Source organism: Panthera onca, chromosome D2, assembly GCF_046562875.1.
Source record: "Panthera onca isolate mPanOnc1 chromosome D2, mPanOnc1 haplotype 2, whole genome shotgun sequence".
In the NCBI taxonomy this organism is placed as follows: domain Eukaryota; kingdom Metazoa; phylum Chordata; class Mammalia; order Carnivora; family Felidae; genus Panthera; species Panthera onca.
The window spans coordinates 81,093,762-81,109,805 of NC_138349.1; the positions used below are offsets into that span (position 1 = coordinate 81,093,762).

General features: G+C 42.5%; 1 protein-coding gene across 10 annotated transcripts in view; it reads left to right on the plus strand.

The window, feature by feature from the left end:
• RNLS (renalase, FAD dependent amine oxidase) overlaps nucleotides 1–16,044 on the plus strand; it is a 346,559-nt gene that overhangs the window by 255,649 nt on the left and 74,866 nt on the right. The window contains exon 7 of one of the 10 annotated variants that reach the window (XM_078434141.2): nucleotides 2,281–3,426. The exons of 7 other annotated variants lie outside the window; for them this stretch is intronic. In XM_078434141.2, coding sequence (XP_078290267.1) covers nucleotides 2,281–2,433 — 153 coding nt within the window. In that variant the 3' untranslated portion in view covers nucleotides 2,434–3,426. Of the gene's footprint in view, nucleotides 1–2,280; nucleotides 4,953–16,044 lie in introns of those variants that run through there. 2 more of the 10 variants (XM_060642982.3, XM_060642976.3) reach the window with 2 other exon arrangements.

Here is a 16,044-nt window from a genome sequence, read left to right on the forward strand (position 1 = left end):
GAAAGAAGGAAGGAAGGAAGGAAGGAAGGAAGGAAGGAAGGAAAAGGAAAGGAAAGAAAAGAAAAGGAAAAGAAAAGAAAAGAAAGAGAGAGAGGAAGGAAAGAAGGAAGGAAGGGAGAAAAAAAAAGAAAGAGAAAATGGAAACTATATGAGCTGATATGTTAACTTGATTATGACAACAATTTTACAATGTATACACGCATATCAAAACATCACGTTGTACACCTTAAATATATACAATTTTTATTTGTCAGTTATACCTCAATAAAGCAAGGAAAAAATGAAATCGCAATTGAACACAATAAGCTAAAACTACGGCATAATTTAAAACAAAGATTATCTACAACGTGTATGAAAGGTGCTGCTCCTGTCAGATGGCCTCTAGAAAAGTGAGAGGGCACTCTTCAAAGTTTACATAGAATATGCGCAACACGGGGCTTTAAACGTCCATGTCTTTAGAGATTCAACAAAGGAATAGTTGTACCTAACTTCTTTTTTTTTAAGTTTATTTATTTATCTTGGGGGATGGGGGCAGAGAGAGAGAAGGGGAGAGAGAGAACCCCAAGCGGGCTCCTCACTGTCAGTGCAGACCCCAGTGCAGGGCTCGATCTCTCAAACTGGGAGCCAAAACCGAGAGTCGGATGCTTAACTGACTGAGCCACCCAGACGCCCTCCCAACCTCTTTTTTAAAGCAAAATATGGCCTGTAAATAAAAAAAACCTCTGCAAAGTTTTTCTGGTTTTAAAAAATTGTAAAAGCATGTACTAACTCAACCTATCTGGAACCAAATCTCAGCCCCATAATCCAAATAGTATAATCCAAATATTTCTTGATTTTTTTTTTTGTTTTTGGTAATTTTTAAAATAGCAAATCTTCGTGGGCCTTAGTCTGTTCCTTTCCGTGAAAACGTGTAAGAGACCAGAACTGCCACATTGTCGTCTGTGTGAATGGCATCCCCTGAAGTTGTGCCGGGAAGCAACCCCAAATGAGATTGCCTTTTTTTTTTTATAGGGGAAGAGATTTTATTTATTTATTTATTTTTTGAGTAAACTCTAGCCCCGATGTGGGGCTTGAACTCACAATCCTGAGATTGAGCCACATCCTCTACCAACCGAGCCAGCCAGGCGCCCAGAGAGTGCCTTTATAATAAGTTTGTGTGATTTGCATTTTAGGGGCTTGGGGTGCTTTCGGGGCCAAATCATCTCACTGTCCAAAACGACTGTGTTCACCCCCCACCACCCGGCTCACTCTCCCAGCTCTCAATGCTTATTAGCAACACTCATCCCAAGTCTGAGAATATGTATTTTTTTTCTCCAGGAAATAACCTCTATGCCCTTTTCACCATTTCAAATGTTATAAACCTGGTTCTATAAAATAAAATAAATCCCAGACTTCAGCTAATTCTCTCCCTTTTGGCTTATTAGTAAGTCAGTTCTACATTTTTAATAGACCTGTGTTTATAAGTTTTATACATTTTAATTTTGAAACACTAAATGCCTCCTAACTTGCCTTTCAGCCGTGTCCCTTCCTCTGATTAGCCCTACCACACACACACACACACACACACACACACAGTGTGACCAACCCCACAGTTTCCTAAACACACATTGTTCTCTCTTGCCCATGGACTATGGCGTCTTTGCACATGCTACTCATTCTCTTTGGAAAGGCCTGTTTCCTACACTGGTAAACTCCTATGCATCCGGCAGAACTCAAGTGAAATGACCCGTCACCTCCCCTTTGAAGGTTTCTTTATCCGGCTGTGCTGGGTTGGGCACCCCCCCACCCCAAGGTAGCACCCTCTTACTCACCCTGCCTTAGCCCTTAGACACTGTTATGTGCCAGCAGACCGTGCTGGGCTGGAAAGTCCTTCGGGATACAGTCCTTAAATCTCTGCTCTGTTTACCTTGTCTAGCACATAGCCGGGACCCAATAATCAGTAAATGATTTCACAAATACCATTCCCCCCCTTATCAAAAAAATGCTGTACCTTCAACTAATTGAGCATATCGTGACCTACTATTTTTGAAGTTCAACACACTTGGGTTCAGTGTATCAACCACCTGAAAATGTCGACATTTGAGAAGGTCAGTATAAATACTTGGGTGAGGGGAGGGGTTTAGGGGTCCTCGTTTTGTGCGCCGTTGCTCCTTGAGAGAGAGCGTGATTTCTGCAGGTAGAGAACTCCTCCCCGGGTGAGTGTTGACATCACGTAATGGGGCAGAGAACGTCAATCGCAATCCTTTTGTCTGTTGTTGTTGTTGTTTTTAACTTTTTTAGGTGATAAGTGCTCCTGCCAACTCTCGTGGCCAGTTGACTCTTCATCGGGAACCTTTCCTTGTGTGTGGAGGGGATGGGTTCACCCAGTCCAACTTCGACGGCTGCGTCTCTTCTGCCCTGTGTGTTCTAGAAGCTTTAAAGAACCAAATTTAGCCCCTGGATCTTTATTCTCTACCTGTGCTTGGGGTTTCTGGCTTCACAGTTCTCTGTGAGAGATTACTTTGTTTTCTATTTTGCTGAGAGAAATTACTGGAAAATTTTCCGTATGGAGTATAAAATCGATTTCGTAATTTTGATAGTTACAACCCAAGTTGCAATGAAGATTCTCTGTACAGTACACCTTTCACGGGGTTTCTGAATTGCCATGATTACTCCTTGTTAAAGAAAAATAAAAAATAATGTTTAAGAATAACAAATAACCCTCCCCCCCCCAAAAAAAAAGGATGTCGAATCAAAATAATAGCTCATGTTCCAAAACCTTGATTCTTTTGAGAATTTCAATTCCAAATAAAGAATAATTAATATCAAATCTTCATTTTCAATCTTCGAGCATGACCTTGATTCAGTGTTTTTGCAGATTGCCGAACTACTCGATTCCCCTGAACTGTGGATAACGGAGGGTACTTTCTGTGTCTCTCAAGTTATTAAATGATCCTGACCTGTAGGTCTCAGGTGTCGTCATCTCCAGGATTGTGGTTTGGAGGGCAATCGACTGACAAAGAAACCTGTCTTCACATTTTCAGAAAATAACCAGATTCAACTGGACTTTCCAAGTCATACGATAGTTTCTAACCTTAAAGAAAAAAATTCAGGCTTAATATGAATGTAACAATTAAACAGAAACCGAGAGAAAATATATCGATCTTTATCTTCGGCTGTCTCTGATGGCTGGTGCTATTACCTTCACGCGCTCTCCAGGATGCGCTGTGGCATTTAGACTGTGTCAGGTTTAATGAATTTAATACAACAAGAAAATTTACTGAGCTAGAAAATAGATGCACTTAAAATAGTTCAATATTTGCCAGCTTAGTGGTTCAGCATATCACCCACATGCTTCAGTGACCCACATGCTTCCTGCCAATGACTGGCTGGAGAGAAATTGATCCCCGGCCTTCTAAACAAGCTACTTGTTGCTAATTTGAAAAGCAAAATGGCGAGTGCTATTTTATAATTGTGCAAGGAAAGAAATTATTGCGGCCTCTCAGACTATGAACAGTTCAACAAAATACTTCTTACCTTGGTGGTATTGAAGGTTTCAGACTCACATGCCTTGTATCATATATACACCCGCATTGAAAGCATGGGCAGAAATTGCTTATGTTGTAGCACAAAGCAGGCTTTGTGATCCTACGGAATGTTGTTACATGTCCTTTTAGCCACCAACTCGTGAAACACTGAAATGCCTACATATGGTCAATGTCACTTATTTTTGAAAGCAGAGAAAGAAAAGGGGAAATTAAGTGATTTCTGGTGTGATATGATGAAGAATATTGAGATTCCTTTAATCATTTTGGCCCCTATTTGATCAATTTGGTTTTACCCTTAAAGTATAGCAGAAAAGACTCAAATGTGTTAACCATCTTGTTTTTAATGAATGTAATTCTGGAGCCATTTGACAGAGAGCGTCCTGAAGCCTGAGGAAGTGTTATGTGTGTCTCATGAATGGACGTCCTCCAAAGAAAAGAGAAAGAAAATGACCTAGAAAGTTGGGATGAGTTACTTGGAGAAAAGATTTTTCTAAGTCATTACTGAGGGCTTTGAAATATCAATTCCTTCTGAGTATGTTTGCCTAATAATGCTGCATCTGTTTTGAGAACTCTGTGGCAAATATGGGAAAAGACTCAGCCCTGCCTGGTTGGTGGATCATTTCAGTCATTTTGAAAACTCATCTTACATTTAGATCCATCTCTGTGAGGAAAAGACCAATTTCCTAATGCTCAAATAAGGAAACAAAATTTATCCAATGCTTGTGTTCTTTATTTTCATTCACCTCTTTCCCTTCAGAAATTGAAATGGTTAGAGAAAAATCTGGAAGCCATCCCAGAGGGCCACAAAACTCAGATGGCCAGGATGCCCTGAACGACCCATCGCTGGGGTGTCCAGTATGCCCCCACCCCCGGGGAAATAGGAGTCAACAGTATTGGGAGAAGTGACCGGGGCGTGTGTCTGTCAGCCCCATAGGACCACACAGCACCACGGTATTTCCAAACAAGAACGTTTATTAAATCAAGACAGCCATGGAGAGCCGCTCTGTTTTGAAAGGAGCGTATTTAAGTGAGAAACGGCTCGAGCAGTGGGGTGATTTAATACTTGTTAGCTGATAAATATAGCCTCCGCCAGAATAAAACTTTATGATGCTGTGTTGAAAAGCTTAATTACTAAACCGTCTATGCAGGTCTTTCTTGCTCAGGCAGCCAGGGTGACAAATTATAGCAGTGGAATAGTATTTTTCACCTCTGGCATTTCTGAAGGGGAGAAGTATGTCTAGAAACACCGAGAACGCGGTAATAATCCCAGACCAGATATTACTGGGGGGGAGGGGGGGGACACTTCATTGAGTCACTAAGCCTTTGGTGCAAAATGCCATCATCCGCACCCCCGCCTACCCACTACCTTGCTAAGCAAAAAGAACAAGGTCAATTTCACATTTATCTGGTGTTTTATACTCGTCCAAATATATATATATATATATATACATATATATATATATATATATACACACACACACACACATACTCCAGCCCCCCTAATGCCCCTCTGCAGTATGCAGAGCAGGGAATTCTTACATGTGACAAATCAGGAAACTAAGGCACAGGGCTTGGCCAGCCAAGGTCACATAATGACCTGCCAGGACACGAGCAACCCACGCGCCCGCGACCCATTTCTGTTTACGGGGCACCACGCTGCTGGCAGGTGACGGCGACCAGAAGGCCGAGCTGAAACACGAGCTGGAGGGACAAGCCGCACCACGTGGCGCTCTTGGGTTTCATTTCAGAGCGCGCGCACTAACGCCGATGTGATATATACACGCGTCTAGCCTGGAATAAAGTCTCCACGAGTCCCGGCTGAGTGACTGACGTTCCCCTTATTTTCATTTGCGGGCTTATTTCCTTCTTCGGGGGTCGCTCGCTCTGAGAAATCGCCCGGCGCTGGCGACGCCGAGTTCGGGCGCAGGCGCACTGGGGGAGCAGCGTGCAGACCCCTGTCGGCCTCGACGTTCGTCATCCTCCAGCCCTCTGTCCTTTCTCCCCTTGTGCCTCTCCTGCTTCTTGCGCCGTGCTCAGAAACCTGCAATATAAGTGCAAATTTGTGATTCCTTGTTTTAACGTATCTCCTTTTTCCTCCCTCAAATTGAAAGCAATCTGGCTTCTTATTCGAGTTGATGGGACAATCACTGTTTTGATTTTCAGAGGTAATGCAAGCGTTTAAAAGTGGCTATAGCTTTCAGGGATCTTGGTGCTAAAAAGCTAGAACAGATATGCCCAGCAGGGTACCAGACTCTGGACAAAAATGGAACATAATCAGCGAGGTCCACCCAAAGATCCCAGTTAGGGGCACCCAAGTCCCACAGAGCGGCGGGCAGGGTAAAGGTACCCGTGGGTGTCATTGCAGGCGGTTAATAAGATGCTGCAGCTCACGGAGCTGGGGAACCCTAAGAGGAAGAACCAAGTTTTCTTGGGAGGCGGCCGGTCTCTGAACAGAGGCAGAGATGTGTCAGTGAAACGCATCGGACAGCGTCTCTCCCTCCACACCATACCTGGGCCGACCTGGCTGACTGCATGAGTCCAAACTGCGTTATCAATACGGTCAAGACAACTGAGTGCTTTCGGTGGTGAAGGCTCAGTGGGACACAGAATGTGATCTCTGGGAAGAAGAAGAAAAAGGCTGAGCAAACGTCGAGCTAGCTGGTGCGGGACCGAGCTGCCGTTTTCCAGTCGGGAGCGTGTTTGTGTTCCAGCTACTACCATCTGGCCAGGAAAGCCAGGGAAGTTGAAATGGCAGTCCGTTCTTCGTTTCCTTCTCAACGACGGGCGGGGGATTATAATCGGCTTAAGGGTTCACAGCAGAATGCATCAAATGAGGCTGTTAGGGAGAAAGAATCTTTAAGAGAATGTTAATTTAAAACACATGCAGAATCCATAGAATGCTGGAATGTCTGAGTTCGGAGGGGCTTGGAGACCGTTTAGACCAGGTCTTAGCCCTCTTGGATTTCGAATCGTCACGAGAAGCTACGGAAAACTTTGGATCTTCCGAGGACAGCAAAAATGCACATATATACATAGAACTCACGCACCATTTTAGAGCCTGCTGGCTAGCTGCCTATTTTTGTAAATAAAGTTTTATCGGAACACAGCCTTGCCAGTTCGTTTGTATATTGTCTGTGGCTGTCTTTGCACTACAACAGTAGAGATGATTGTTTGCGACAGACACCATATGGCCTGCAAAGCCTAAAATAGTTACTATCTGGTCCTTTAAGAAAAAAGGAAAAAAACCGCTGCCTCCTGTTCTAGAGGGTGATGAGGCCGCCACAGTCTATTTTTAGCCACCCAGAGGTCTATGGACCCCAGATTAAGAACCTCTAAATCTCAGCCCTATCACTTTTATGTAAATACAGGCTTATCTTAGATCCACACATCTGGTCCATTGTTCCTTGATCCTACACCCTATTGTAAATCCTTTAAGGCAAGCAGTGTAGCTTTGCAGTTAAGAGCACATCCTCCGGGGTTAAATAGATTCATGTTTTAATCCAGACTTCGCTCCTCCTTGTGACCTTGAGGCAGTTACACCACCTCGCAGCCTGCTTTATCATCTGAGAAATGAGTTAAAGGTAGCCACTTCATAGGATTGCTGTGAGGCATGAATGCAGATAAAACCTTAGCAGAGTGCTGGACACACAGTTAGCGCTTAATAAATGATAATGGCAATGATGAAAGAGACGGGGAGGAAGAGGACAGGCAGATGCTCCTGGTGCCCCCAGGCTCGGGTGAGAGCCAGTTCTGTCTGCATTTATATAGCGCATTTGGGAGAGTTGATGGTGAGGCGAGCACGTGTGTTGACAGGAGACCCGACGAGACACGGAAGCTTCAAAGCGTCAAACCTTTCTTCAAACCTTCGTGGAGCAGAATGGTGGTGTCTACCTGAGACCAGCTATGGGCCACCTTCTCTTGTTCTGCTCCAGTGGGTAGGCAGACACCTGTTGCTCGGGGAAAAGGTGTTTTGCTCAGATGCGGTCCTTGAAAAGAAACCAGGATAGGTCATTACCAGCGGTAGGGCAGGTGCGAGATGTGGGAGCGTTCTCCGCAGCGAACAGTGTCTTGTCCCTCGTGACTGTGTAGGCTGCATGCAAAGAATTGCATGCTGGGGGTGGATTCTGCTGGAGATGATTTACTCGGAAACACTGTGAAAACCGGGAGAGAGTTATTTCACATTCTTAACGTGTTTGGCGAAGTATGCAGAGTCATTTCCCGTCCCTGACCTTCGTTTAAAACTGAAGCTCGTTCCAATGACATTGTGGTGCATCCATGACATCTCAAACCCACCACCTACTCGCTGTGATCTTGGACCCGTGTCTCAGGCGTCTAAGCCTCAGGATGTTCGTCGCTCAAATGGAGATATTAATTTTACCTACTTTAGGGTTCTTGAGGATTACAGAATATACACGTAAAGGGTTTAGCATATGCCCTGCATGTAGAAAATGCTCGATAAATTTTAGCTGTTAGCATTACTATTATCGTTAGTGAAATATGATGTAGGAAGACAATCTTCTCTCATAAACACCACTGCATTTGTAGGTTGCATAGACACTTTAGACCCGGCTAGGAAGCCACGTCAGGGTTTATGGAAACTCACAAGGGACCGTATTTAAGTTGCCACTGTACGTATGGGCTCAGAGTCATTTTAGCTCAGAAATTTTTGTTGACTCTTGAGTGAATGAATGAATCAATGCTACTATGGCTTTTTCCCGTGCTCATTAACATACATGGCACCCTGTTTTCCTTGAGCCAATCTCATCTTCCCATCCTGGTGATCCCGATCACATGTGTACTTAACTCCTTCAGCATCCACTTGCCACTCAAACTACGGGAGCCACAAAAGCAGAGCCTGGTGGGCACTTGGGTGCCTTGGGTGGGGCACTTGGGTGGCTCGGTCGGTTAAGCGTCTAACTCTTGATTTCAGCCCAGGTCATGATCTCACGGTTTGTGGGTTCGAGCCCCACATCAGGCTCTGTGCTGATGGCATAATTGGGATTTCATTAGAATAGAGTAACCTCCACGGGGCGCCTGGGTGGCTCAGTCGGCTAAGCGGCCGACTTCGGCTCAGGTCACGATCTCGCGGTCCGTGGGTTCGAGCCCCGCGTCGGGCTCTGTGCTGACAGCTCAGAGCCTGGAGCCTGTTTCAGACTCTGTGTCTCCCTCTCTCTCTGCCCCTCCCCTGTTCATGCTCTGTCTCTCTCTGTCTCCAAAAATAAATAAACGTTAGAAAAAAATTTAAAAAAAAAAAAAAAAGAATAGAGTAACCTCCATGGGGACAAAGATTTTTGTCTCTTTCCTTCACTTTGGAATCTCCAGTATCCAGAATCCTACCTGGCACATACTGAATGACTAGTTCTAGAACATTCAAACCGTCAACAATTAAGCTGTATTATGTACTTAAAACATGTAACAAAAGACACAGAAAAGTAACAATTGATAAACTCTGACAAGGTACAAATAATGAGCATGAAAGAACTTTGAATCTTACTTACGGATATGTAAGCGAGTTCTGTAACCAGAGGGATCATGTCTAAAGTTTCTAAAATGTTTTGCCCGGACCCAGCACACAATAGGGCACAGAGTAGACCCTGAATACATTTTTGTTGAATAATTCAAAGATTAAAAGAAGAAAATGTTTAAGTGAAAATGAGCACTACATTCTAAGAAACCCGAGAGAAACTATTCTAGAAGTACAACACTTAACAATGGTCCACGTAACAGACAATGGCCTGTGTAGTTGGCACATTTGTGTGAGCACAACGTGTGCCAGAGCAGGAGAAGTGATACTTTCCCCGTGCAAATAATACGTAAAGCACCCGTAGCAGCAAATTCTGCCATTGTGCAATGAAGGTTTATTGGCTTCCATTTTCATTTCCTCGGTCTTCTTTTACTGGAATTGATTTAGAGGTGTTAAGAGTCAGACCTATTGTACCACTCACTTCTGTAAGACAGTCACCAACCTCAAACTCGCACAATGTATTTTAACCATTACAATGAGTCATGTTTATTTACCCTTTGGACGACAATCAAACTGTTTGCTGCAAACCAAAAGCTTGTCAGAAAACAAAATGTTAATGATACAGAGACCATTGTGGAGAAAAAAAAAAATTGGCAAGTGTCACTCTGTTGAGAAAAGTGACCATCCTGGACGAATAGCAGTCTGACAGATTAGCTCTATGGTATAGAAAAGACCTAACAGAATGTGCCTGTAATTAGAAAATCCATTCATGCAATAATCCCTATTAATAGTTGCAATAATAAAAACTTTATAATTATTTCAGTAGGTGCTGAAAAATTATGTCATAAACTTAACATATATCACTGGTAAAGCCTTATGATAAACTCAGAAAAGGGGCATGCTACCTTAAAGGAATAAAGACTATTTTAAAGCCATAACAAACATCACAATTAAGAACAAATCACTAGAACCATTTACATTAAATTGGAGAGAAGTAAAAGATCCTTGCATCAGTATCTTGAAATTCCTAGGGTATGCATTAAGGCATGGAACATATTTAAAGAAGTGTAAGCATAAGGAAAGAAAGGAAAATGGTTATGAGTGCCATCAATATGATCATACTCCTGGAAAACTCAGGCGAACTAACTTCTGAAATTAATGGAAAGTGGCTAGAGAGGATGAAGTATAAATATTCAAAGATCAGTAGCTTTCTATATGCCATAATAATCAAGGCAAATGTATCTTGTACATATTTTTGTTAACCAAAAAAACGTAGAGGGGGGGGCGCCTGAGTGGCTCAGCCGGTTAAGCGTCTGACTTCAGCTCAGGTCATAATCTCATGGTTTGTGAGTTCGAGCCCCGCATCAGACTCTCTGCTGTCAGCACAGAGCGCACTTCAGATCCTGTCTCCCTGTCTGTCTGCCTCGCCCCCTATTCACATGCTGTCTCTCTCTCAAAAAGAAATAAACATTAAAAAATTAAAATGTCAGAGTTCCTGGCGGCGGGGGGGGGGGTCAGTCGGTTAAGTATCCAACTCTTGATTTCAGCTCAAGTCATGATCTCACGGTTCAGTCCATGGGTTCAAGCCCCACGTCAGGCTCTACGCTGACACCATGGAGCCTACATGGGATTCTCTCTCTCTCTGCCTCTCTCCATGCTATACACGTGCTCTCTCTGTCAAAATAAATAAACTTTAAAAATGTTTAAATAAATATAGAAAAGTAAAAATGTTATAAAAGCATAGAATACAAAGGAATATCTCTAAGAAGATATGTCTAGAATTTATAAGAGGAAATGTTCTCAAAATTTGACCAAATATTTTTAAAGATTTAAATAAGTAGGAAGATATGTCATGTCCATGAAGGGGAATAGTGGATATTATTTTTTTTTCATTTTCCTCTCATTGATTTATGAATTCCGCATAATCACAATGGAATTTTTTAACATGAAAAAATAATTCTGAAGTTCATCTAGAAAAATTAACAGGTGAAAATAATAGTTTATGAGCCAGAAGGTCATAAATATGGGACTTATCAGCTGATATTAAGACGTACTGTAAAATTAAATAAAGAAGTTTACCATTGGTTCTTGAAATGACACAAATCAATGAAATTAATGCTATAATAGCACTCAATGTGATAAAGGAAGCAATCAAAACCAATGAGAAAGGAAAAATAATTTAACAAATGATTTGAGGGAAATTGGCTAGCTATTTCATAGAAAGAAAGAGAAAGAAAAGAAAGAAAAAGAAAGGGGGGAGAGGGAAGAGAGGGAGGGAGGGAGGGAGGAAGGAAGGGGAAAAGAGAAATCAAATGTGATTATATCCTCATTGGATATACATTGCATTACAATAATTTCCAGATGGATTAAATGGATAAAGATAAACAAATATGCATCCTCCCTAAAAAAAAAGAGGAAAAATATAGACAAATATTTAAAACTCTCAGAAAAAAAAAGACTAAAAGTTTACAGACCATTTATTAAAAGAATACTTTAAAATGATTTACAGTAAAAGTATAATATCTTTAATATAAAATAAACTTCTTACCCAAGGTTAAATTTTTGGTATTTTCTTTTTTTTTTTTAAGAAATACAAATTAAACACAAGTCCCATCTCTCTGTTCCTACCTAGTGTCTCCTGTCACAAGGAAACTATTCCCATAATTTAAATTTTTATTACCTTGTTTATTATTTATTTTGTTTTTAAAATTATTTACATACTCCCATATATTTATATTTTGACTTTATGTATTCATAAAAATCTGGTAACGTTCCTTTAGTTTTTAAATCACAGCATATTGTATATAGTCATTTAGAACTTTGTGCCCCCTCTGTGTTATATTTTTAATATTTTTCTCTGTTGGTTTGCGTACATTTATTTCATCCACTTTCACTACCTTACAGGCTTCCATTTTATGAATATATGAGTTTGTTTATCCATTTCCCCACAGATGGACATTGAGTTGCTTTAAATTGGTACTATAACAGGGGTGCCTGGGTGGCTCAGTTGGTTAAGCCTCTCATGGTCCCACCTCTCAGCTCGGGTCATGATCTTGGAGTGGTCTGTGAGTTCGAGCCCCACATCAGGCTCTGTGCTGACAGCTTGAAGCCTGGAACCTATTTTGGATTGTGTGTCTTCCTCTCTCTTTCTCTCTGCCTCTACCCCACTCGTGCTCTGTCTCTCAAAAATGAATAAACATTAAAAAAATGAATAAATAAATTTGCACTACTGGAAACATTGTAATAACTATCTTTGCATGTGTCTCTTTTGCATAGCATAAACGTTTTTACAAGACATAATGTTAAACTGTATCGAAACTGAGTTGTGAGTTCCAGGGAATAGGCTTTATTTTTCCGTAATCTCTTTGAAATAACAAGTTGAGAATTAATAAAGGAGAAACATTATCTGGAGTACCTTAAAGCCAATTGATGAATTTTCCCATAATTAAAATAGGTGGGTCCAGCTTGGGGGTGAGATTGGAAAACCTACCTGGTGGTAGGTCTTCAAGGAGATAGCAAGACCACCTATAGAGCCAGAACCCTGCCCACACATGTTCCCTGGAAGCAAAGAGCCCCTAAGGGTAGGCAGGGAGCCGTCAGGGCATTGCGGTGATGTTGAGTTAGAGACCACTCCTCTAATTTCCTAGCACCAAGCGCTGGCCTGATTCTAGAAAGCAGGGAGAGCAACCTTTGCAAACTCCCACCAAATGACAGAATGAATTTCCCATTGGGCTGCCGGAAATCAGGGCAAGCTGTCATCTTTCATTTGATTAAAACAGAAAATGAGCACAATGAGATACCCCTTCACAACCACTAGATGGCTATTATCAACAACAAACAAACAAACAAAAGCAAAACGTAACCGAAACCAACAGGTGTGGGCGAGGATGCGGAGACCTTGGAACCCTCCCGCCCTGCTCGTGGGAATGTCAACTGGCACGGCCACTGTGGGAAACGGCATGGTGGGTCCTCAAAAATTTCAACATAGAATTTTACCACATGGCCCAGCAATCCGTCTTCCGGGCATATGCCCAGAAGTGAAAGCGGGGACTGGAATAGACAGGCCTACACTCGGGTTCATAGTAGCCTTAGTCACAATAGCCCAAAGGTGGAAGCCACTGGCCTCCATCGATGGATGAAGGCATGAATGAACAAAACGTGGTGTATTCATACAACGGGATATCATGAAGTCTCAAAAGGGAAGGGGACGCCGAGCGACGCTACAACATGGGTGCAAACTTGAAGATATTATGCTAAGTGACTTAAGACAGTCGTGAAATATCCAGGCTCCCACTTAGCTGAGGTTTCTAGCGGAGTCAAATTCACAGAGACAGACGGCAGAAGGCGGGGAGGAAGGAATGGGGGCTGAGGTTGAACAGTACAGGTTTCTTTAGGGAGATGGAGAAGCACAAAAGGTAGGCGTCAGTGGTGGCCTCAGTACAGCCTGAGGGTGCTGAGTGCCACAGAACTGTACTCTTAAAAACGGTCCCTCTTATGGTGTGTGTATCTTACCACAAGTCTTTAAAAAAGGAAAGGAAAGAATGGATATTTCTTATAAAAGGGGGAGAAGATGGGGCGCCTGGGTGGCTCAGTCGGTTAAGCGTCCGACTTCGGCTCGGGTCACGATCTCGCGGTCCGTGAGTTCGAGCCCCGCGTCGGGCTCTGGGCTGATGGCTCAGAGCCTGGAGCCTGCTTCCGATTCTTTGTTTCCCTCTCTCTCTGCCCCTCCCCCGTTCATGCTGTGTCTCTCTCTGTCTCAAAAATAAATAAACGTTAAAAAAAAAAATTAAAAAAAAAATAAAAAATAAAAGGGGGAGAAGGATGTTTACAAATCTATGAGAATGACACCATCTCTCTACAGCAGAAAAATAGACTCATTATAGTTCTTTTCTACTTAATAGCCAATTTCACAGAAATGGCCAAAAAAAAAAAAGAAGAACAAAATACGCACACATATAAATATATATAACTATGTTTTGCCTAGTAAGTGATAAAAATATATACACGTCTATGTACACATATATATAAATGTACGTGTGTGTAAATACTTTATATGCAAATATATGTGTATATATACGTGTGTGTATACACACACACACACACACATACATACACACATATAAAATCATGTTCTGCTTCATGGGTAAACAAAAGCGTGCAGGTTAAAAACCACAGTGAAATGCAAAGTGGCATCTTTTTAAAAATTACTAAATTCTAAAAGGAGATCAAAACTAACAGAAGTTAAAATTGTCACAGCCTCTCCACATAGTGAGCTGGAAGCATGTATCAAATGTGGTTTCTTAAGCATGTTTTTTGACTCAGTAATCATGCTTCTAAGAATCTGGCTTCAAGGAATAATCAGGGATGTAGACATTGATTTGTTGGCAATATGTGTATTTCCAGCATTACTTATAATAGTGAAAAACTGGAAACAACCCAAGTAAACACTGATTGGAAGTGACTTAATAAATTCCAATAGATCAAAGCAGTGGCATTTAATGCAGTCACTTGAAAATGTGCCTACCTGGAATAATTCTTATGATACGCTGCTAAGAGAGAAAGCCCAAAATCGGTAACATTCAGACCAGAAGACATTTCGATCTTCATTCTTTTATTTAATTATTTTTTTTTACAAAGGAGGGGGCGGGGGTAGAATGCAGCTTCTTGGGGCACAAACCTCCATCCTTCTGAACTGGAGCTCTCAGGGCTGAGGTCTGGAAATTTGCATTTGCTTTGAATTTCCCCAGGGCGTTCAAGGGCAGTCAGAGAATTTCTGCACTTGAGAATCCCCAGATTAGAAGACGTAAGGCTGCTTCCACGTGGGATCTCAAAGCAATTCTGAGGCTCAGAAGTCTAGAGATCATCTGACTGTTTGCATTATAAAATCCAAGGCAGTAATACAGATACAATGAGGGGGGCTGTGCTGGAGGGGGTTGGGAGGGAGGCTGAAGTCACCCGAAGATCAGCATTGCCCACTCTCCAGTTATAAGGCATTGGGCCTCCGGTCTAGAGGCCCTCACACTGTAACCTGCATGAGAGAATGTCCTTGTTCTTAGATAGTCCATAGTGAATATTTAGCAATTAAGGGGCGTTTTGTTCACCATGAACTCTCAGACCGTTCGGAAGAAAAAAACAGTAGATAAGCAGATAGATGAAAGGTGCGTAGATGGGTTGATAGATGCATAGCTACACTGATACGTGATGGGTGACTGGCGGACAGGTGAAAGATAGCTAGACGGACGGATCAAAGGGAGGGTGAAGGAAAAGAAAAGTGGCTAAACTAGAAAATTAGGCGGAAGATACATGGACATCTTTGTCCTCTTTTTGCCTCGTTTCTGTAAGCTTGAAATTATGGTCCAATAAAATGTGACCCCACAAAGAAGAGGATTAGGAGACATATCGAACACAGTAGTGACCTCTAGGACGTGGATCGAAATCACCAGGCCATGCCTGCTTTTCCATCGCTCTTTTATTCAACCAACATCAGTCAAGGGTCTATTCTGTACCTGGCTCTCCATTCAGAACACTTGGGAAAGATGGGAGATCAAAGCCATGTCCTGCCCTCACCACCGTCCTATCCGAGCGAGGCTAACACAAAATGCAGATTCGGGGCCCTGAGACGGAGTTAGAATCCCTGGAGAAGGGCCCAGGGACCCGGATCACAGGAAGGTTCCACATACACTAAGGCAGTGTTGCTTTTCAAAATATGGGCTTTGTTTCAGAAGTGGTTCGCAATTGCAATTTCATGAGCCAAAAAGGTGTTGTTTTTTTTTTTAATTAAAATAACAGAAAGAGAAAAAAAGATCAAGAATGCTGACACATGGTGAAGAGTGGCCATTATTGCGTAATGCGTTGGCTTCAGTGCCCTCGGTCACCATGTAAACCAGGTTTCGTATAGGAAAGCACTGCCATAAACTATGGCCCGTGAAATATATCCCTGCCCTTGTCCTCCGTTGCCCCTGTCCCCGCAGCTCTCCCTTTGTCCAGACCTGGACGGGCTGAGAGGCTGGGACGCGTCGACCGCCCTGAGAAGGGGCAGGCTGTTGCGGGAAT